We start from the raw sequence: 23,726 nt of genomic DNA on the forward strand, positions 1-23,726 counted from the left end.
GTTTAGGGCTTATATTATAAAACAGAAAACATTACATTTCAGCAATAACTGTAAGATCAACACCAAGGTACCAAACTTTAAAAGTTCTCCATCAATACTAATGTCTACAAGAAATACCTTTAAAAACAGATATAAGCTACACTTTTCTGCTTCATGCAAAACATAACACAAGCTCACACAAATGATTTTTTTTTATGCAATAGTTTTAAAGTATTATTTACATGACATAAGACATACCTGCTTAACATGATCAATGTCACCCTTTTCAGCATATGCATTCAATAATGCTAAGTATGTGTCTGGACCAGGCTCAATTCCAGCCTCTCTCATCACTGTGAGAATATTTTCTGCATTCTCTATATCTCTGGAAGTTATTCAAAGAAAACAGAACAGATTATTATAATACTGGCAAATGTAATACTATCATTCTAAAATATATTAGCCTGTACTTATTAAAATTAACAACTCTTATAAACCATTTAGCAAAGGACATCAGAAAAGAGCAAATACACATGAAACCAGCTGTAGGTTTCTGAAACAACAAAAATAATAAATGTTCCAAATTAAAGAGAAACCAAACTGCATAATAATCACCTAGACCTTAAATTAATGTGCCCTCTTTCATCAAGTGTGCTATGACTCAAATTTACCTTTTTAGGGAAGAATAACATTTAGTAAATTATTCTTCAAAAATAAAACTGTTTTCCAAGAGCATCAAGAGAGCAGTTAAAATACAAAGTCAAGGGGTGCCTGGGTGGCTCAGTCGGTTGAGCATCCGACTTCAGCTCAGGTCATGATCTCACAGTTCATGAGTTCGAGCCCCGCGTTGGGGCCTGTGCTGACAGCTCGGAGCCTAGAGCCTGCTTCGGATTCTGTGTCTCCCTCTCTCTCTGCCCCTCCCCCACGCATGCTCTGTCTCTCTCTCTCTCTGTCAAAAATAAATAAAAATTTAAAAACAAACAAACAAACAAAAAGTCAACTAGTTTGGATCAGGCCCAATTTTTAAAATTGAATTATTTTCAAATAAAAGTTTTATGAAACAGATAAATTTAAGAATAAGTTCTTAAAAAATTGCATGTTCTACTTCACACGCTCAAAATTTTTGAGGGGTTAGATAAACATGGTTTAAAAATTTTCTACAATAATTTCCTATAATTTAAACGTCGCTCGAGAACAAAACCTTAAGTTGAACATTACCCGGCTCTTGCATGCCCTGTAACAAGAGCACTGAAAACTGCCTCCGTGATTGGCAGGTCCTTAGTTTTCATAAATCCAAGAATCTTGCTGCAATAAAAGAGAAATGAAAATACTTTTTGGAAATATACATCAGAACCACTTTTTACAACATACAAACACAAAATCTCACTCCCTGAAATTATATCAATTATATCAAATTATAGATCTTGAACTACCCTTGGTAAAAATAGCAGGTAAGTTTTTAAAATGTGATTGTTTCTTCTATACTAATTAACCTTTAAAAAGCCTATAAAGCTTAATAAAAATCCATTCAATTAAAAATGAATTATACATTTCAATTTATTCCTTATTTCCTAAAGCTGCCATCCAAAAGCAGTACTAAATTTTACAGAGAAATAAACGTCACAACTGATTTTATATGAATCAGCAAGATAGAATATTGCAAGTTTTATAAATGAATAGTTTACATGGTAAGAACATTTCCTTTAGGAAATAATCAATTTAAAAGGACTAAAGCCAACTTTATACACCTCAGCAATTTTAAGCCTCTGTTCCAGTAAATCCAAATTTTAATTAAAATAGCAATACTCAAAAAAAAAAAAAAAAAAGCAATACTCATTTATCTTTCTCCTCTTACACAATTTTATATTTTATCTAAGTCATATTACCAAATTTGCTAGATTAAAATCCTTCTGAAATAATTTCCCTAAGAATAAGCTTAAAAGAAAAAAAAAAGACAAATAAACGTATCCTAGGTTTACAGGACTTAACAAATTTGTTTCCTTAAACATACATTTATAGAGCTCCATACCTGGCACCTTCAATATCTCCTACATTACAGTAAGCTGCGATCAACCTCTGGTATGTCACCTGTCAATGAAATGGGCTAGTTAATATTTTTTAAATACTATCTTTTTCCTGGGGTTGAAAAAAAAAGTGATATAACCAATAAACATTTACAATAGCAGCTACCTACTCGATTTGGTTGAATGTTTGCTTCCTCCATTTTTGCCAAGAAGTCAGTTGGTGAAAATTTATATTCATTTTGAAGATAGACTTTAAGTAAAGCATTATAATGACTTACATCATACACAGTACCTACAAATAAAATTTAAATCAAATTTTTAGAAAAGGACCTAAAATCATATTCTTTATCACAACTAAAATATGCATACTTAAATTTAACAAACAAAAGGGGTAAAATGGTCACTTCAGCATTTCACCCCATACTTAGGCCCAACTATACAGAAATCTTGTCAGAACAGAGCAAGTTATGCATTTAAGACAGTAATTAACTGAATTACTATACAATCACAAGTAACTGCTTATTCAGATGTTAAGATGTAAAGTGACAAAGATTTCCTTACTTATGAAGCATAATATCCCTTCCTGTTAGAAAATGTTGACAATACCTCTGTATTTAAAGTGACAAACATTTTTGATAGAAAGTAGTCCTTGCCACAGAACAGACACACCAAGACGGACTGTGACTGCAGTTGTTCTATACAGGGAGGACTGTACTAGCAGACCTGGTTATTTACTCACCAGGCTACTCAGTGTTTGTTTGAAGGCTCCATTTCCAGTTACAGTTTCTAGTCTGCTATTGTTAATTACCCCTATTCCAAAGCTCTTTGTTTTCTTCCAGGCCCATCTTGCCTAAGGCCACATCAATCAAGGTAGCCACTCAGCCTTCCTCAACCCACTGATGACATCTTGGTCATCGTATCAATCTAATGCTATTTTTTTACTAAATTTGCATGAATTAAATTTTATTTCTAAACTGCCTGTAGCAACACAGGCCTCTGGTCAGTCACTTTGAGATTCTAGACCACACAGGACTTACTCTATTAATATTTGCTTTTATCTTACTAGACTTGTACATACTGTGCTATGTTTCAGAAACTGTGCTAAGTGCTCTGCATCTAGAGGCTCTGTTAGTCTTCACAACAGCTTTGAGACGTACTCTTATCCCCATCTTATGCATGAGGAAAACTGACTCTTCCACTTGTCTAAGGCCACATGGCTAGTAAGTGACCACAGATTTGAATGTAGGTGGTCTGCCCTGAGTGCCCAATCTGTTAACCGTTGTAACACTTTATATAAGGCCTTAAGGGGAACCATGTACAATTCAACATCTGCAATGTGATTGTGCATCAAGGTTACCATACGGTGCCTGAAAACTTCTAAAAAATCATCAAGTTGAACTCTAATAATGGTTGGCTAAAAAGCGGCTCTAAGACTGAAAGAACGAACATATATCCTTTTTCACAAAAATTTCTCCCAGTTCAACATGTATTTTTAAATCACATGACTTACTGACATACAGAAATTTCTAGTTTTTTTGAAGTCAATTCTTTATTTTCACTTTCCTGCTGCTTTTATACCTAGAAGACTATTTTCCATTCTGAAATCCATTATTCATCTATTCTTCTCAAAACTTTAAACAGGGGCGCCTGGGTGGCGCAGTCGGTTAAGCGTCCGACTTCAGCCAGGTCACGATCTCGCGGTCCGTGAGTTCGAGCCCCGCGTCAGGCTCTGGGCTGATGGCTCGGAGCCTGGAGCCTGTTTCCGATTCTGTGTCTCCCTCTCTCTCTGCCCCTCCCCCGTTCATGCTTTGTCTCTCTCTGTCCCAAAAATAAAAAAATTAAAAAAAAAAAAACTTTAAACAAACGAACTTGTCATCAAAATTAGTTCTAGATGAATTCAAAACTGAGGTGAAGCTCTGTGTTTATTGTATAGTTTTTTTCCATATAGATACTACATGTTTCTTGAAGGATATTCATAGATATTTTATATATTTGTGACTAAACTTAAAACCTTCTACCCATTTTATTTTCTAACTAGGAAAAGTTATAGATTCATGAACATTTAATATTTCCTACTACTTTACTGTAAGTTGATTTTCTGGGATTTTACAGGTAAACAAGTATATCATCTAAAGAACCGTAATTTCTCATATTGTTTCACAACTTATTTCACTGCATGATATTAGTTGTTGGCTTTAAATTTAACATGTTAAAGAAGTATCCTTCTATTCTTTGTTAAGGTTTTTAAAAATCAAGAATGAACATTGGATTTTATCTAATGGTCTTTTAAACTATGTTATTTTCTGAATAGATACTATGTTCACGGTTCAAAATTTTCAAAGCATAAAAAGGTACAGAGTAAAATTGTATCTGGTATTTATTATCCTTCAAGAATTATTTTAATGTTATATGCATATACAGATATAAATATTTTTCTTCAAAATAGTAGTATACTATATACACCATTCTGCACCTTAATTTTTCCTTCTATTTTGGAGAACACCCCACGTTAGTATAGAAGAACTCCTCCTTTTTTAACAGTTGCACAGTATTCCATTTCATGGACACCCCATAATTTATCTGATCCCCAGTGAGAGACATTAGAGTTGGTTCCAATTCCTAACTATTACAAACAAGCCACAATAAAGGATATCCCTTTGCACATTTGAATATATCTGTGATCTAAATTTTTTTTTTTAATTTTTTAATGTTTATTTATTTTGGAGAATGGAGGAGAGGGAGGGGAGGGTCAGAGAGAGGGGTACACAGAATTCGAAGCAGACTCCAAACTCTGAGCTGTCAGCACAGAGTCTGATGCGGGGCTCGAACTCATGAACCACAAGATCATGATTTGAGCTGAAGTCAGATGCTTAACCTGCTGAGCCACCCAGGTGCCCCTGTTATCTAAATTCTAACAAATGGAACTGCTTGGTCAAATGGTATGTGCGTTCCCAACTTTGACAATACAACTGCCTTTTTATCCTGTCCTTTTTCTTTTTAACTTACCATAAAAGTAATAATTGTTATGAAAATTACTTTATTTTTTCATTTGAGTATAGTTGACAATTATTTTATTCTCAATGCCTCTAGATGTCGCTATAACTCACCAGATAAATATTACCAAGTAGCTCTTCCATAAAATTGAATTATAGCATTTATGTAAATAAATTCTTATTTACCAAAAGAAAAAATATCTACACTTTTTACATATACACATATTTTTAAACAATCATACCCAATTTCTGAAGTTTGTCCCATATCCTATGAGCAAATTCGGTTCTCTCTGATAACTGTAGTTCAGGCAAGAGAGAACCACAGCTGCGCAGGAGAAGCAAGGCTTGATTACCACCTGGGCTCCCTGTGAAAAAAGGTAATGGATATCATTTAACACAACAGCAATATCATACAGGTAAATATCAAAACTTAAACTGAAATCCGTAAATAGTCAAAACTCTCCTGACTCACTGAGATGTTAAGAGTACCCACAAACTAGAAAAACCCTACTCAAATCCACAAGTAACATTTACAATGTTACTAAAAATTATGTTTTTAAAATTAGTCTGCTTTTAAAAAGCTAAGGTTATGAATCCATGTAATCTGCAAGGCTCTATACCATATAAAAATACACAGAACTTAATTTATAAGCACTACTTACTACAATTCAAAGGCTAAGCTCAGTATCTTATGAAAATAGTACAGAGCAGTACAATTAAAACCCATGAATACCAAGTTTACAATCAATTACAAAATAATATAAACTTCCTTCTCCCTTTATCCATGGCCTTTATCTACATGTCTCTGAAAGATGACTTTAAAACCAAACAAAAACAAAAAACAAACCACTCACTGTATGATTCCACTTAAATAAAATATCCAAAATAAGAAATCTGCAAGGCCAAAAAGTACACTAGTAGTCGTCTAAGGCTGGAAGGGATGAGGGGTTGGGGGACAATGGCTACGGGTTTGGAGATTTCTTTTTGAGGTGATAAAAATATTCTAAAATTAACTATGGTAATAGTTCAACTCTGAGTAAATCAAAAAGAGAAAATGATACAATAGCTTTTAAATACACACAATTATAACTGACACTTCTTTGATATCCATCATCATTAGATTCCATAGCTTCTTAATGTGAATGAAATCCACAGATGGGCTTTAGGAAGCTGGTGAATATTCTGTAACTACATGCAAAATTATGTGCATGTTTGCATGCTCAGCTTGTGGGGGGTGGGAGGTGGTAAAAGGGCCTACAACCTTCCACCAGATTATCAAAGTAAGTGATTCAAATGGATTATAATAGCTAAGTGAAAATGAAAGGGAAATAATGATTATTGGTCCTTCTGGGAATCTATCATATGTAAGCATCTTAGGGACAGTTGACACCATACAAGGCAAGATAAGAAACAGCTTCCAAACGATTTACCACTGAGTGACTTTTTTTTATAAAAAAGTGGAAAGCAAGAAGACAATTTTTATTTGCTGATTTTGGAAAAAATATCTAATACAAAAATGTTTCATGCAAAACTTTGCCCTGATGAGTTGGAAAGATCAAAAGATCACAATCATAACATAAAATCATGATCAATAGAAATAACAAACAAAATTAAAAGTATCAAATAACATGTTTTGCAGTGATCTTGCCCTGAAACAAGAAAATATACAAAAAATTTGAAATACCTGAGTGACAGGTGTTATCAAAGACTTTTTGTAGAAGAGTCTTTGGGATGCGGCCAGTTCTTCGGACAGAATTATCCAGTCTCATTAGAGCCCAGTCAAATTGACTGGCATTCTTTCTATGAGAGGAGGGCTCCTCTTGAAGATAATTCTTTTTCTCAACAGCAATGGCATATAGCCTGGCTTGGCTCAGCAGCCCTCTATAAAATGAAACACAATTGGTAACTAACTAAACTCACTTATTATCCATATAAATTCTTTTATTGAGCAAAATTTATACAAAGTTTATTGGTTACCAAATACCTAAATTCTGGTACAAAACCAGAAATGCTCAGAGAAGTGTAAGATGGTAGGAAAGAAAAGTTCTGCCTTTTACTCTAAATAAAGTCACAAGCACACACAAATTGTATGCAAAGTAAATCTCCTGAATAACTGTGTCTTGATAACTTTCCACATGGAATCATTTCAAAGTAAGACAATAATATGATGTGGTTTAAGCGTGTGTGTGTGTGTGTGTGTTTTATTTTCCTTAAGTAAAAACAGCTTAATGAAGGAAAATGAAGCAGTTTATGCTACAAAGTTCTTCTCACCTTTACAGAGATCTAAAATGTACTTAAAATTCTGATAACTGCTTTCAAATGTTTTCTAGGTGTAATCTCATTATGAATTTAAATTTAAAAGAAGACCAATAACCAAGTTTAAATTATGCAATTTTTTAAAGAATCATTCAGGACCAAAGAATTTTCAATCTCTCTAAATAAATTTGAAACATTTTATAGTGACTGTTTCGGCTCTCAATTCATAGCTGCTTTCCATCTGTCAAAATACTAATTATATAGTACCTTTCTAGTTATTTTAACAACTTCAATCATTGAAAATAAAACTAGATTTCTGGTATTAAACATCATTAATTTTCAGGGGCTCCTGGGTGACTCAGTCGGTTAAGTGTCCGACTGCGGCTCAGGTCATGATCTCACGGTTTGTGGGTTCGAGCCCTGCCTTTGGCTCTGTGCTGACAGCTCAGAGCCTCTCTGCCCCTCCCCCGCTTGTGCTCTGTCTCTCAAAAAATAAATAAACATCATTAATTTTCAAAAATTAAAAAAAAGTTTATAAATTAGATAAGGTCAGATTAATACATGTAGGTTTATAAAGAACAAAAAACCTTTTTTTTTAAATTTTTTTTTTAACGTTTATTTATTTTTGAGACAGAGAGAGACAGAGCATGAATGGGGGGAGGGTCAGAGAGAGGGAGACACAGAATTTGAAACAGGCTCCAGGCTCTGAGCTGTCAGCACAGAGCCCGACGCGGGGCTCGAACTCACGGACCGTGAGATCATGACCCGAGCCGAAGTCGGCCACTCAACCGACTGAGCCACCCAGGTGCCCCAACAAAAAACCTTTAAAGCATTCAATATTTTAATAATAGGAGAACTAACACATAAGCCAAATGCTCTAAAACATGAAATCAGAGGTATTCCATACTGCAGAAATATAGGCTATACCTAATTTACAAATAACAGACTTAAAAATAATCCTTATGTGTGAGAAATACCCTATCATGAAACTTTGAATTGAATTTAAACTTTCTCTGCATTCAAACACCACTTTTTAACACAAAATTTCTAATGCACAAAGATTTACATTTATTCCAAAATATCTTAGAGTTTCCAATAGCAGCTAGTTAAGTATAACTAAATAATGTATACAAAGTACATATTTTTTTTTTGATTGAAGTACAAATTGGAATCAAATTAGGATTTTTTTTTTTAAATTTTTTTTTCAACGTTTTTTATTTATTTTTGGGACAGAGAGAGACAGAGCATGAACGGGGGAGGGGCAGAGAGAGAGGGAGACACAGAATCGGAAACAGGCTCCAGGCTCCGAGCCATCAGCCCAGAGCCTGACGCGGGGCTCGAACTCATGGACCGGACCACGAGATCGTGACCTGGCTGAAGTTGGACGCTTAACCGACTGCGCCACCCAGGCGCCCCTACAAAGTACATATTAACAGAGTGTGATATAAAAAAATACTTATTAATCCAGGGACACCTTCATGATAATCCCATTTTTCTTGCATGTGCACATTTTTACCCCAATTACCAATAAACATTTACATAGTAGTAAGTGTAAAAATAAAGCTGTTAGTTTCCTACCCTATGTTCTCTACCTGGAAAACCAGTCACAAATTGAATGATTAAGTATATGATACTACATTAAAGAAATCTACGCCAAAAGTTTCACCACAAGGTTATGTAAAATACAGAGGCAGTAACAGATACTAGACTAGAAATTCTATTACTGTGATCTGGGACAAATCACAAGCACTCTGGCCATCAATGATTCTACCTATGTAAACAAATTGGAAAACAGTGGAAAAAATCAGGATACTAATTAAATAAGACAATGTTTTCTTACCTTTACAAACCTAATGATCAGCACACTGTAGATGGCTAATTGATTAATTTGTAAATGGCTCATTTGTTAAATGAGCTGAATTAATTAAATGCTAATTACCTATGAACCATAGAAGATACGCTCCTACTTATTTATTCATTATTTTCAAAGGTTTTCTCTGGCCATTTGCCTATCTACTGGATCAGTTGTTACTAAACTATGCCCTTGTTAGGCAAACACAAAACAGCATTATTTTAAATCACCCAGAACATGTCAAGTTCAGGTGAATATGCAATAAATAATACTGTTCAAAACAACCAAAGCTAATTAATACGAGAATTTCAAAATTGTAGTGAAGTACATTTGCCAAGATTTTCTTATACAACCCAAATCTTATAAACTGTGAAAAAGCACAAAAATAAACCTTTGCTAAAATGCAGTTTAAGACGTAAGATCAAACAAACACAAAATTCAGAGAGAAGATAAAGTACACTATTCTGAACATTTTAAAGCTAATTTTTCCACAAATAAATCTTTAATGCAGCCAACTCTCCTTCACACAAGTATACTCAATTTCATTTTATTTTATTTTTTTAAGTTTATTTTGAGAGAGAGAGAGAGAGCGTGCGCACACACGTACAAGCAGGGAAGGAACAGAGAGAAAAAACGGAATTCCAAGCAGGCTCCGCACCATCAGTGCAGAGCCTGACGTGGGACTTGAACTCATGAACCCTGAGATCATGACCTGAGCTGAGATCAAGAATTGGACGCTTAACTGCACCACCCGGGTGCCCCAGCATATTCACTCAACTTTCGTTAGATAAGCTGAACCATGGACCCACCATAGAATGAACTGGGGTGAGGGAAGGGTTACACATTTAACCAAAAGATTCTTCACTCTTCAAAAGGAAGTCTCCAGTGCTTCCCTACATGGTAGTGCTTTCTACATTTAAAAAAATTTTTTTTTAATGTTTTTATTTATTTTTGAGACAGAGAGAGACAGAGCATGAACAGGGGAGGGGCAGAGAGAGAGGGAGACACAAAATCGGAAGCAGTCTCCAGGCTCTGAGCTGTTAGCACAGAGCCCGATGCGGGGCTCGAACTCATGGACTGTGAGATCATGACCTGAGCCGAAGTTGGACGCTTAGTGACTGAGCCACCCAGGCACCCCATATTTATTTATTTTTTTAATGTTTGTTTATTTCTGAGACAGAGAGAGACAGAGCATGAGTGGGGGAGGGGCAGAGAGAGAGGGAGACGCAGAGTCCAAAGCAGACTCCAGGCTCCAAGCTGTCAGCACAGAGCCTGATGCGGGGCTCAAACTCACAGACCGCGAGATCATGACCTGAGCCGAAGTCGGACCCTCAACCCACTGAGCCACCCAGGCGCCCCTACATTTACTATTTGGCCCAAAATTCATTTCTAAATTCCTCAGTAACAAGAATTTCATGCCTGGAACAACAGGTATGTTGTGACAGAAAGTAAAGAAAAGAACAAGTCCGGGGTGAAGGAGAGTCTATGTAGTATAGGCACCTACCCATCAAGCTTGCACAAGCTAGAACGCACTGCCTCCAATCTGATGACCAAAACTGATGTAACTACATAAGTGAAAATTATTTCATCATCTCATCGACAAGTCATAAATGGCTCTTTTGAATTTTTGAGTTAAACATCTTAGGTTCCCTCCAGAGACTCTGGCACTCACCACTAACATTCAGATTACCCACGCATTTCCTCTGGCAAAATGTGGCATTGTTTTTCTCATTTTTTTTTTAACTGGTGGTGGTTTTTATTTCAACTCTTTAGTACAAAAAAATAATGACTTTATAGTTGAGTGTCCATATTTCAAAAAGGTACAAGGACCTATTATTATAAGCAGGCTTCCGTGAGATTCCCCTCTTAAGCCTGTACTTTTTTCCAATACTTTACTTTTTTCTAATATTTTACTTTTTCAAGGCATTTTTAGGTTTACAGAAAAAGTGTGCAGAGTACAGAGTTCCTGTATATCCTCTTCCCCTTCACCCAGTTTCCCCTATTTACATCTTGCATTAGTGTGGTACATGTGTTACAAACGATGAACCAATCATGATACATTAACTAAAGCCTATAGTTTACAATAGGGTTCACTCCGTGAAAAACCTATGGGTTCTGACAAATCTATGATAAGCACTACAGTACCACACATAAGAGTTTCACTGCCCTGAAAATGCCCTATGCTCCACCTATTCATCCCTTCCCCCCCTCCTCCTGAACCACTGTTAACTACCTTTGTCCTTCTCTATAGTTTAGCCTTTTCCAAAATGTCTTACAGTTGGAATCACACAGTACGGAGCCTTTTTCAGACTGGCTTCTTTCACCTACCAAAATACATTTAAGGTTCTTCCATGTCTTTTTGTGGCTTGATTAACACATTTCTTTTTAGTGCTGAATAATACTCCATTTTACAAATTTACCATAATTTGTTTATCTGTTCACCTAATGAAGAACAGACATACTGGCTGATTCCAACCTGGGCAAATATGAATAAAGCATCAATAAACATTTGTGTGCAGACTTTAATGTGGATGTAAATTTTCGATTCACTTAGGTAAATATCTAGGAGTGTGACTGCTGGATTATAGGGTAAGCTTATGTTTATTCAGCTTTGCAAGAAACTGACAAACTGCCTTCCAAAATGGCTGTACCACTTTGCATTCCCACCAGCAATAAATATGAGAGCTCCCTACTGCCCCACTCCTCACCAACATTTGATCCCGAAGATGTTTTGGATTTTAGTCATCTTAAAAAGTATGGTATCTAATTGTGGTTTGAATCTGCAATTCCCTAATGACATATGATGGTGAACATCTTTTCATATGCTTACTTGCCTCCTATATGTCTTCCTTTGTGAACTTTCCAAATCTTCTGTTCATTCCCAATTGGGTTATTACGTTTTTCTTTTTCTTTTTTAATTTTCTTATTGTTGAGTTTTAAGAGATCTTTGTATGTTTTGGGTAGTCTTGGTGTTTATTTTTTCAAATAAACTTTTTATTGAAGTGTTACTCATTCTTTTTAAACTTCAAACGTACACCAAACAAACACACATTCTCAAAACATCATCTTCTCTGTTACTGTCATCATTTTGCTATTATAAGTCAATCCAGCTTCTAGCACTTTGGAGCTACTAGAGTTTAAAAAAAAGATATAGATATGCAATAGAATAGATATAACCAGTAGTTAATGTATATTATGCATTTAATGATGCATGCTAAATAACAAAAAATTATTACTATAATCCTCATTTTACAGATAAAACTGAAGCAACTTGCCCAGAGTCACAGTAAAAGCTAGTTAATGACAGGATAACAGGTCCAGGATTTGTACTTGGGTAGTCATCTTCTGAAAGGAGTTCAACATGGCAGAAAGGCATCAAGAAAATGAATGCGGCTGCAAAGGGGGTTCACAATGGAAAGTGGTAGCAGTGGGGATCTCAAACTTATCTCATGTTCTTACCAATCCCCTATTTTAATTATTCCACTCGAGTTTTCTTTAGCCTGTTGATACGGTTGACTACATGGATTGATTTTCAAATGTTGAGCCACCATCGCACACAGTTATAATTCTTTTTATACATCTTATATTACTGATTCCACTTAAGTTTTAACATGTTAAAAATTCAAAAAGATAATGCCTTTTTTTTTGGTAGGCTCCATGCCCCATGTGTGGCTTGAACTCATGACCCTGAGATCAAGAGTCACATGCTCTACTGACTGAGCCAACCACATGCCCCAACAGAGAAAGTTTTTAAATATTTATTTATTTATTTAGAAAGAGAGAGAATGAGCACACGTGCAGGGAGAGGCAGAGAGAGGGTAAGAGAGAATCCCAAGCAGGCTCCACACTCAGTGTGGAACTCAGTATGGAGCCTGACTTGGGGCTGGTTGCCACAGCCACCATATCATGACCTGAGTCAATATCAAGAGTCACTTAACCCACTAAGTCACCCAGGCACCCCCCAGAGAAATGTTTTTTAAAAATACTAGTTGTTCACTTCACAATTCAGATTGGTACCCCAAACCATAAGCTGTATCGTGACTTCAATAAACCCTATCTTTGAGGGTCAAGGAGTATAATTTCTATAGTAGTCCACACAAGAAAAAAATACACAATGCCTCCTTTTAAAAGTGGTTGGTACTCCTTTCAAATTTCTCTACTGCTACTGACTACACCACCACTACGTGGGTTCCACAACCCTGGAATCGTGACTGGAGCTGAAATCAAGAGTCGGCTCCACCGACTGAGGCACCCAGATGCCCCCAGAATACATGGGTTTTTTGCAACAAACTCCTTACTTTCTTAGGCTTCAGCTTTTATTAATACAACTGCCAGATCAACCATCCCCCAAACCATCTTCATGTCATTCCCTCTTTAATATCCTTTAGTTGTTCTTTACTTTTACACAACAAACCTAAGTTCTTTGATTTATTAATTCAAAAAATATTTACTGAGCACCTTCTATGTCCAAGGCACCGTGCTAGGATCAGCCCTTCTACTTATCTAGTAAGTAAATCTGATAATCAATTAAACTTCAAAAAAATTTAAAAACTGCTGTTAAGCTCTAGAAGGAAATAAGAGACTTCAATGAAAGAGTAACAGCAGGGTTCTATTATGAATAAAATGTTCAAGAAAAATGGGGATGCCTGGCTGGCTCAGTTGGAAGAGCATGTGACTCTTGATCCCGAGGTCATGAGTTTGAGCCCACACAGGATGTAGAGATTACTAAAAAATAAAATCTTTTAAAAAATGCTCAAGGTAAATGTAACTTTAATTTTTTAGCTGAGGATGAAAATAAGCAGCCATAGACAAGAGGGGATAAGTATTCCAAGCAAACTAGAACAGTCAGCAGGCCAAGCAAGTGAGCAACAGATGGGATGAGGTTGGAGAGGGAGACTGTGCTAGATCATGAAGGATTATGAAGATAAAGAGTCTGGATTTTATTCTTGGTACAGATTTTATGCCAGGTACAGAACTGTATCAGAAACATATTGAAGGTTTATAAGCAGGGGTTATGGCTTATTTCTGTTTTGAAAAGATTAGTCTAACTGCTGGGTGAAGAATAAATTAGAGGGCACCAAGAATTAAGACAGAGAGGGCCACCGGAGTGGCCCAGTCAGTTAAGCATCTGACTTCGGCTCAGGTCATGATCTCAGTTTGTGGGTTCGAGCCCCACGTCGGGCTCTGTGCTGACAGCTCAGAGCCTGGAGCCTGCTTTGGATTGTGTCTCCCTCTCTTTCTGCCTCTCCCCCACTCACACTCTGTGTCCTTCTCACCCAAAAATAACATTTAAAAATTTTTTTTTGAAATAAAAAGTATTAAGACAGAGATACCATTTAGGAAACCACTGCAGTAGTCGAGGTAAAAGGCCAAGGGAAGCTACACCACAGTGGGTGATGGAGATGGAAAAGAAATACCTGGTACCAAGGCCCCCAGCTGATTTTTTTTTTTTAATGTTTCTTCATTTCTGAGAGAGAGAGAGAGAGAGCACAAGCGGGGGAGAAGCAGAGACAGAGAGAGGGAGACACAGAATCCGAAGCAGGCTCCAGGCTCTGAGCTGTCAGCACAGAGCCCAGGGTGGGGCCTGAACTCATGAACCATGAGATCGTGACCTGAGCGGAAGTTGGATGCTTAACAGACTGAACCACCCAGGCATCCCGGCCCCCAGCTGATTTAACTGCAAATTCCAAGCAACAAGTCTCACCAATACAATTTGTTAATTCTCACTTCCTTATAAATAACCAAGAGAATTTCATGTAAAAGTGCCTTAGAGAGGCTCCCTTAATCCTCCGTATACATCCTACCCTATTGCGTATCATTTTCACGAACAATGGATAAGGACCATCTTAGAGACAAAAACAGAAGGCTCCACGGCATGGTGGAAACACAGGAGCTCTGAGCTTAAGAGCATGAGTCTGAGTCCTACAGTCCAGCCTGAATTCAGGCACTGCCATTTATAAGATGTGTGACTTGGCCAAGTTACTCCAACTTTCTCTCAGCCTGTAAATTCTGGGAGTATTTACCTCACAAGGACATCACAAAAGATTAATGGAGATAATACAGTGTTTCCCAAAATATCACCCTTCTGCTAGGCAGGATGATTTTAGATATAGCATTTAGGCAAAAAATTTCCATTTCAGTACTTTTATCTATTTTAATTAATATTTAAAAATAACTACCACATCAAGCTCTTTATTTTACTAACATTTTTGCTTAAGATGAAATTAAGTTATAAAAAGATCACTTTAAACCTAAAACCAATGTAAAGAAAAATATTAAATATAATTAATGGTTGCAGTTACACTCAGGTTTCACAAAAAAATCTGAAGGCAGTACACAAATGCCCGAAGCTTGAGCAACACTGAGACAATGTACATAAAAGACCCGGCAGAGTAAGCATAATAAATATTAACTTCGCATTTCCTAGAGCATTTTCTTCTTTTAAAAATGTATTAGCAGAGGTGCCTGGGTGGCTCAGTCGGTTACGCATCCGACTTCGGCTCAGGTCATGATCTTGTGGTTTGTGGGTTTGAGCCCCACATCGGGCTCTGTGCTGACAGCTCAGAGCCTAGAGCCTGCTTCAGATTCTGTGTCTCCCTCTCTCTCTGCCCCTCCCCTGCTCGCTCACTCTCTCTCAAAAATAAACATTAAAAAAAAAAAAAATGTTTTGTAAAGGTACTTCAATGAACTTTCTCACTCAACTATTTTGCAAAACCTCAATTCTCCAAAAAGTCTTGCCCAGTTAAGCTGTATCCCAAACACAGTTCTATGCTTTATGGTAAGTCACAAAATTTTAGACTAAAAAAGCCACTTGAACTCTTCTACACTTAAACGTCTCCTGGCTTGGGCCACCTGGGTGGCTCAGTTGGTTAAGTGTCCGAGTTTGGCTCAGGTCATGATCTCATGGTTTGTGGGTTCAAGCCCTTCATCGGGCTCTGTGCTGACAGCTCAGAACCTACTTCGGATTTTCAGTCTCCCCCTCTCTCTGCCTCTCCTTCACCTGCACACTTGTGTGCTTGCTCTCTCTCTCTCTCTCTCTCAAAAATAAATAAATATTAAAAGAAAAAAGAAGTCTCCCGGCTGGAAACACCAATTCCTTTTTACCTATCCAGACGTCCTCTCCACCTTAGGCTCTCCCGGTCCAAAGGTACGTCTCCTTTGTCTCGGCTATGACAGGAAGGGATGAATAGTCAATTACCCCAGTTGGGACCTATGATGTAATATGGAACAGGATACTCTCTAGAATCTATGAAGGGAGAATCTGGATGGACAAGATTACTCTAAAGATCCCTTGCAGAGTTTACATTCTAAGATCATATCATATGCTTACTCACTTAGGATAGTCTTTAATTCCTAAATTTATGATGTATCATATCACCTTTTTAAAATGGTATACCCACAGGTAATCCATATTACTTACGTATATAAGTAACCTAAACACCTAAAGCACAACACATTCAAAACACTTCAAAACTGGGCATCACAGTGTCTGTAGTAAATCCCAACTGGAGATTTCAGATAAATTACTTTGTTCTTCTAAGCTTCTTTCCTAATTTGTAATATGAACCCACAAGAGATGAAATGCATGTGTGATGTATTCATACAAAGCTTGAAAACAGTAAAGATCTAATCTGAAGGTACTACTATTTATCCTCATCTCCAAATCTATTATGCGTAATTCCGCCAAAGTGCTGACCAACTTCCTGTTCTCAATCTCTCAAGAAGCAAAGGAAGTGTTTGTTTTTTGGTCTTCAGTTCTGTACCACCTAGCTGAGGTCCTATTAGCCCAAATCTGTGGTATCAATGTTGTTCCTACTGGTCTATCCATCCCTGGCCTCTATCTCTCCTATAGTCTGTGTTAACTTTGTCAAGACTTACACCTCTCAAAGTTCTCCAATGGCTTTCAACCATCAAATGACCAACTTCTTTTTTTTTTTTTTAACATTTACTCATTTTTGAGAGTGAGAGAGACAGAGCATGAGTGGGGGAGGGGCAGACAGAGAGGGAGACACAGAATCTGAAGCAGGCTCCAGGCTCTGAGCTATCAGCACAGGCCCCGACGCGGGGCTTGAACTCACGGAGTGCGAGATCATGATCTGAGCTGAAGTTGGAAGCTTAACCAATTGAGCCACCCAGGCACCCCTCAAATGACCAACTTCTAATCAACCTTAATAGCTACAATAAATCAACCAGCCTTCGCAGTATCAACCCCACATAGCCACATAGGATAAAAGTATGGCCTCGAACAAGTCTCCTCCTCTTCTCTTCCCCTGGAACGCTTTGGCTGCTCATTACCAAATGTCCTCTTAAACTCAAATGAGCCCCTAACATAAACAAATGTGACTGTTCTTCTATCTGAAATACTACAGTATTATATTTTTTAATGTTTATTTTTGAGAGTACACAAGCAGGTGAGGAGCAGAGACAGAGGAAGAGAGAGAATTCCAAGCAGGCTCTGCACTATTGGCGCAATAGCCCCAAACGGGGCTCAAACTCATGAACCATAAGATCGTGACCTGAGCTGAAATCAAGAGTTGGATGCTTAACCGACTGAGCCACCCAGATGCCCCAGTATTATATTCCTCTTTTATGAACAGCATATATGAGTTTTACATGTGCCTATCGTAGCCCTCTGTAATGGATAAATTTATATACACAGAGGTTGAATCATAATGCCAAAAGGACCCAGACTCTTAATATTTGTTAAGATTCTTGTCTTATTAAAAAATAAACAAGGGAAAGTTTTCTTTCCTTCCAACTTGAGAAGTCACATCATTCTGTCACAGGGCAATATGTGCTCTTCACCTTTAAGCCAATCATCAATCTAGATCCACTTCCAAACTGATTTGATTCAAAGCTTATCTTTCCTCTGAAGCACAGAGGCCTAAAAAAGTCTCACAAGAAAATATAAGCAGTTTCTGATCCAGAAGTGTGAGAAAAAGAGAGTCTGTGGGAAAGCAACAGTGTTTGCCCCTCAAATTCCCCAAAAAGATAAGCTAAGAGCTGGTTTTTAAGAAAACAATTGTCTAAAAAAATGAAAAAAAAGTGCTGAAATGGGAAATGAAAAGCAAGACTAAAGAATATAAAAGTATATACTTTTTGGCGCTTGAATTTTGAAAACAAATTAATAAATTCTAATAATTTTACTCAATGATACTCATCTGTCCTTCCCAGGACATTCTAGGAAATCAAGACTGGGGTGAACGTGTGGAGGTTTGCCACACTATATGCATGGATTACATATCCCCTCAAACTTCTCTGCATGTCATGATATTCCTTCCTCCATGTCTAAGATTTTCACTGATTTACCCAACAAATATCTGACACCCATACTACTATGTGCCATGAAGTCAGCCACTAGAGGAGGCAAAAAGAATAAAACAAAGTCCCTGCCTTGAAGGAACTTACAGCCAGGTCTGGAGTGCTGGTGGGCACACATGCAATCGTGCTAACAGGTGCTTAGTGATTCAGGATCTGAGGAAAGCACAAAAGAGTGGTCAAATGGGAAAAGCAGTCAAGATTTAACAGACTAAAGGAATGGAACACCTGAGTAGAGAGAAGGGGAGACACGTTCCAAGACTGAACACCACATTCAAAATCAAAGAGATGTGCAACGTGGCCCCTCCAGAGACTTGCTGGTCAATAGACTGACAACAGTACTTTATAATCTGGGGGCCTGTCAGAAATGCAGAATCTCAGGCCCCTGCCTAGACCTGCAAAATCAGAATCTACGTTTTAGCAAGATTCCCACAAGGAATTCTTATGCTTGTGAAAAAGCCCTGCTGCAGAGGACTCATTAGTATGGTATGGCTAGACTACAGGATGTCATGGAAAGGAACTCACAAAAAGTGAGGCCTCAGAAGCATCTCCAGATCATGAAGCACCTTATCCTGGAACTAATGGAAGCCATCACATTGTCTAACCTTAAGTAGGAAAATGACATGATCACAGTTATCAAGGAGACTAGGGAATAATGTGAGGGTTGGAGGAAGAGGAGATTTATTCCAGATGAAAAAATCTAACGGAACTTAATCATTTGTATAATCAATACATAGGGGGTGAGTCGGGTAAGGGAGATGTCAATGAAATAAGAATGAAAAATCTCTAGGAAGCAGATAGAAATGGCAACATTCACTAAAACAGGGAATACGCAAGGAACAGATTTGAGAGGAAAGATGAGTCCAACTTGAGATTTGATGGGTTTGAGGCACAAGTAGTTTAACCACTGGAGGTGTCTATATCCAGGAAGAGAAAAAAACACCATGATCAGATAGGTAGGTAGGGGCTGATAAACCCAACACATCAGCATTTAAGAGATGAAGTGAAGAAAAAGGAAGCAACAAAGCAGGTGAGAAAAATCCTAAAGAGAAGAGAATCATGAAAGACTCATGCAAAGCAAAGGGTCTCATGAAGGGCAAAATGGGACACAGGGTAATATGCCAGAGCTCAAGGCCTTAAAAGTGGGTCTGGTAATTAAGTCCCTGGGGAAAAAAATAAATGAAATAAACTTTCATCTACACATACATAAATTATGTATGCATACATACATACAAACATCCATACACAAAGGACATATATATCTCAATGGCTCTCTCTGGGTGATAGAATTAAGGATAACTTTTTTTTTTAAGATCTTATTTTTAAGTAATCTCTATACCCAATGTGGAGCTCAAACTCACACCAAGAGATCAAGAGCTGCACACTCCACCGACTGAGCCAAGCGCCCAACAGTGACTTTTAATTTATAACTATTCCCTCTCTATTTTGCAATTGCTCCTCAAGGCACATGAGTTTTATAATTTAAAAATATACAAGAAAAAAGTAATAAGACAATGATAGCTTTTACCAGTAGTGTGACTGCAATGGGTGAAAGAGTGAACACAAAGAGAGGAAATAAAGGAGACAGGAATACGAACAGGGAAGGAAAACTGGTAAGCATCTACAGTTAAGTCCAGAGTTCTAGGAAAGGTTTTGTTTTCCAGGCGGGAAAGATGTGGGCATGCTTACATGAGACTGTATAAAAGGATTGTTAAGAGTGCAAGAGAAAGAGGGAATACTTCTTTATTGCTTGCTATAAGCTCAGCACACAGTGGGGAGCAAGACAAAGTCCTGCTCTTATGCAATTCACTTTCTCTACTAAGGAAACAAACAAGTCAGACACACCACCTAAAACAAAAATAGGATAGTTTTTTAGAGTGAATGTTGAGGTAAGCCTTCTCTGAACAAACAGTGTTTAAGTTGAATCCTGAATGACAAGAAATCAGCTTTGCAAAGAAGGGAGAAAAGCCTTGTTACCTTTACTTTACAGATCATGAAATTGAGACTCAAAGAGGTTAGGTAAGATTACGTAGCAAGTAAATAGAATCCAGGTCTGATGAACATTGAGACCAATACTCTTTCTACAGATTGTGTTCTATTGTTTTCCACAAATGCAACAGTGAAGATGAAAGATAATATCGACCCTCCTCTGGCCTCACAGGAATAAAGATTAAAAAAATTAAGAGTAATTGGCACAACTTTCTTGGAAGGTCTTGGAAAGCAAAGAAATGCAGTTCTGTGGAAGCAGAGGCATGGCTCCTGAAGGTTAGCTGTTGCAGGCCTAATGAGAACAACCCAGGCAGGCCATAAGTTACAAGTAGGCTACACTCCAAAGATCTGTAACTGACTCCTTAAGAAGTCATAAAATGTTTCCTCCATATAATTTTATGCAGAGAGTAAGTTTCCAGGCTGCTTCACAAAGATCCATGCAATCATAGTTATTACTAGTGTAATAACTAATAAAGCACTAAGTACCAGGTCCTATGTTAAGTGCTTTTTATAGATAATCTCACGCAGTACTACCAATGTTATTACCACTCCGTCTAACTAAGGAAACTGAGGTCTAGAAATATTGAGTAACTTGTCCAACAGCAAATCCTTAGCACTTAGTCCTGTTGTCTCCCAAAGTACTTTTTATCTATAAACAGTCTTTCAAAATCATTTTTTCTCCTATTTTAAAAGCTCAGTGCCCATCTCCCCTTCTTAGGTGGGTCAGAATACTACTTGTAACACTTTTCCATCAAAGTTCCTAATCCCCCTACTTCCAAGTCTATGTCTGACCTATCTCCTGATAAACCTCAATCCATCAGAGCATCCATTCACACACTGACACCCACTGGGAATTTAACTTCCCTTCCACGTGTTCACTTATTCATCCATTGACACTTTTACAGAGCCCTACTGTGACAATTCCCAACTCATACCACACTCTTGTAAATAGCTAGGGGAAAACCCCACTTCAGAAAATGCATGCAAAAGCCCAAGCTGGTAATAATTAAACGTCCCTCTCTAAATGATCCCTAGCTCACGCAAGTTCCCAACCTATTCCTCCCGTCCCCCCACAATAAACCTCTCGAAATACACGTCCTAGCTGATTACTGATCACCGATAATGTTCCCACGTGGGACAGCACTCAAGCCGGGTCAATCCCAAGGAGAAGAGTAACACCCTATCCCAGCAGCCGCGTTCAAAGCCCACCCCTCAGCCCCCAGCTTCATAGGCCGCTGGTAGCCGGAGGACAGGACGACCCAGTCCTAGGCAAAAGCAGAATCCATGCCGGAAGCAAACCATGCACACGGCCATGACCTTCCAAAGTCGACCGACCCTGTCAGCAGTAAACCCCCTGTGGGGAAGGGGGTCTAAGACCCCAGGACGCTCGGCCCCTAGAGCGACGGAGAGGGACAGGCGGACCTGGCCCCCACCAGCGCCACGATCCCGGGGGGACGCCCGCGCTGCAGGCGGACGGGGACAGAGCATGGACACTCACCCGGCGACCGGCCCGGCGCGGGCCGCGGGCAGAAAAGGGGCGGCGTGCAGCCGGCTCGCGCCACCTGCCAGGAGGCGCAGGGATAGTGGGAGGCGCGGGTCCGCCCCGACACGGAGGAGCCAGCGGGCGGATCTCAGCAGGGCTGCCATGGCTCGGCCGTCCCCAAGGCAGAATGCACGCTCGGCGAGAGGGAATGGGGGAGCACGTGATCGCGGGGTCGCCCGGCGCGGAAGAGACCAAAGGCTGGGCGCGCCAGACGTAGGGGGAGCCACGCGTTGTTTTCGCATGGAAGGTGGACAAACCTATTTCTCTGAGGACAAATGAGCCCCATGCGATGTGCTATTAATAATGAGACTTGACTGATTATTTGAGAGAGGTTCTGTTTTCGTTTTCTAGCCTTCCTCCCAGCATGCTCAGTGAGTCCACCCCTGCGCTTTTCAGTTGGTAGAGTCAGAAGAGGTCAACTCCTCCCAGGTTAGCGCAGGGGCTTGCGGGGGGCCAACTAGCAAGGACACCCGGGAACTCTAGAGAAGAGCCGACCGTGAAAGTCCCAGAGTGTGGGACAATTCGCGGGCGTGCGCCGACGTCGTCGCAGACGTTCAGCCGTCTTGGCTTGGCGCCGACGGGAACGTGTTGTTAGGAAAGCTCTGAGAAATGCGAGACGGAAAAAACGTTGAGGACCTTTGCGCTGTGCTAAGGACCTCTAAGGTTAATAGGATGAGATTTGTGTTATTGGGGCTTGAGAACAGTGTAAAAGGATACGCATGTCCGGGCCTAAGTCCATTAGCAGTGCCTCGCTTTATGAAAGAGGGGTTGCTGACCAAGGTCGGATAGTTTTAAAGCTGGAACTGAATTCTCTACCCCCAATTCCCACTCCGCTTCTTCGTTCAGTAAATGCACCAGCATCGGAGGTAAGGTAACGATAGGATTAAGAGACTGGAGCCAAATCTGGGGATTTGGAGGTCCTAGCCTTTACAAGGTTTAGTCTGGAAGGGTTCCCCATGCACACGTGGGAAGCCAGGAACAGGCTTCCACTCCCTCTTCACGTAACTGAATCCTACCCATTCCCTGGTGAACACTCAGAAGTTTTCGCTGGAAGCCCTCCATGGTAATTCCCCGTGTGGCTGGTTATCCCACTCAACATCCAGCTCCTTGACCGCAGGGACTGTGACCTTTCCTTGTAGGTGAAGCACCTACTCAGTGCCAGGCACACAGTAGACAGCATTAAATATTTATTGAGTAAATGAGCATTTTGAGATTACCTAGATTATCTCTCTTTTGAGAGATGAAAATGAGGTACAAGAAAGGCTAAATGATTTACTCTGGGTTATACTACTAGGCATTAGTAGTATAATTAACTCACTCAACACTGATTTATTGAACACCTATTCAGTGATATGCACTGTTTTGAGATGGGAATCCAGCAGGGAACAAAACAGTCCAAGTCTGAACTCTAAGGGCTCCAAAGTTTAGTTTGGAAAGATAGATAAGAACTGCCATGTAAAATAAATCAGCATAGGGGCACCTGGGTGGCTCAGTCGGTTGAGCATCTGACCTTGGCTCAGTTTATGATCTCGTGGTTTGTGGGTTCGAGCCATGCATCCGCCTGGGTGCTGACAGCTCAGAGCTTGGAGCCTGCTTCAGATTCTGTGTCTCACTCTCTTTCTGCCCCTTCCCCACCCACACTCGGTCTCTCTCTCAAAAATAAGATGTTTAAATAAATAAGTAAATAAATCAGTATAAAGAGATTGAAGGTGGCATATTCAGGCCCTTCAAAGAACAGCAAGGAGGACCATGTGGATTAAAGGAAAGACAAA

General features: G+C 38.9%; 1 protein-coding gene across 1 annotated transcript in view; it reads right to left on the reverse strand.

Moving 5' to 3' along the window:
• The window catches only part of LRPPRC (leucine rich pentatricopeptide repeat containing), a 111,855-nt gene extending 89,774 nt beyond the window's left edge, over positions 1 to 22,081 (reverse strand). Inside the window, exons 1-7 of the mRNA XM_007097885.2 lie at positions 21,910 to 22,081; positions 6,681 to 6,877; positions 5,239 to 5,361; positions 2,174 to 2,295; positions 2,009 to 2,067; positions 1,198 to 1,284; positions 238 to 364 (exon numbers count right to left, since the gene is read on the reverse strand). Of these exons, the coding sequence (XP_007097947.2) occupies positions 238 to 364; positions 1,198 to 1,284; positions 2,009 to 2,067; positions 2,174 to 2,295; positions 5,239 to 5,361; positions 6,681 to 6,877; positions 21,910 to 22,058 (864 nt within the window). The 5' untranslated portion in view covers positions 22,059 to 22,081. The remainder of the gene's footprint in view (positions 1 to 237; positions 365 to 1,197; positions 1,285 to 2,008; positions 2,068 to 2,173; positions 2,296 to 5,238; positions 5,362 to 6,680; positions 6,878 to 21,909) is intronic.
• Positions 22,082 to 23,726: the final 1,645 nt, after the last annotated feature.

This window comes from Panthera tigris, chromosome A3 (genome assembly GCF_018350195.1).
Source record: "Panthera tigris isolate Pti1 chromosome A3, P.tigris_Pti1_mat1.1, whole genome shotgun sequence".
NCBI lineage: Eukaryota > Metazoa > Chordata > Mammalia > Carnivora > Felidae > Panthera > Panthera tigris.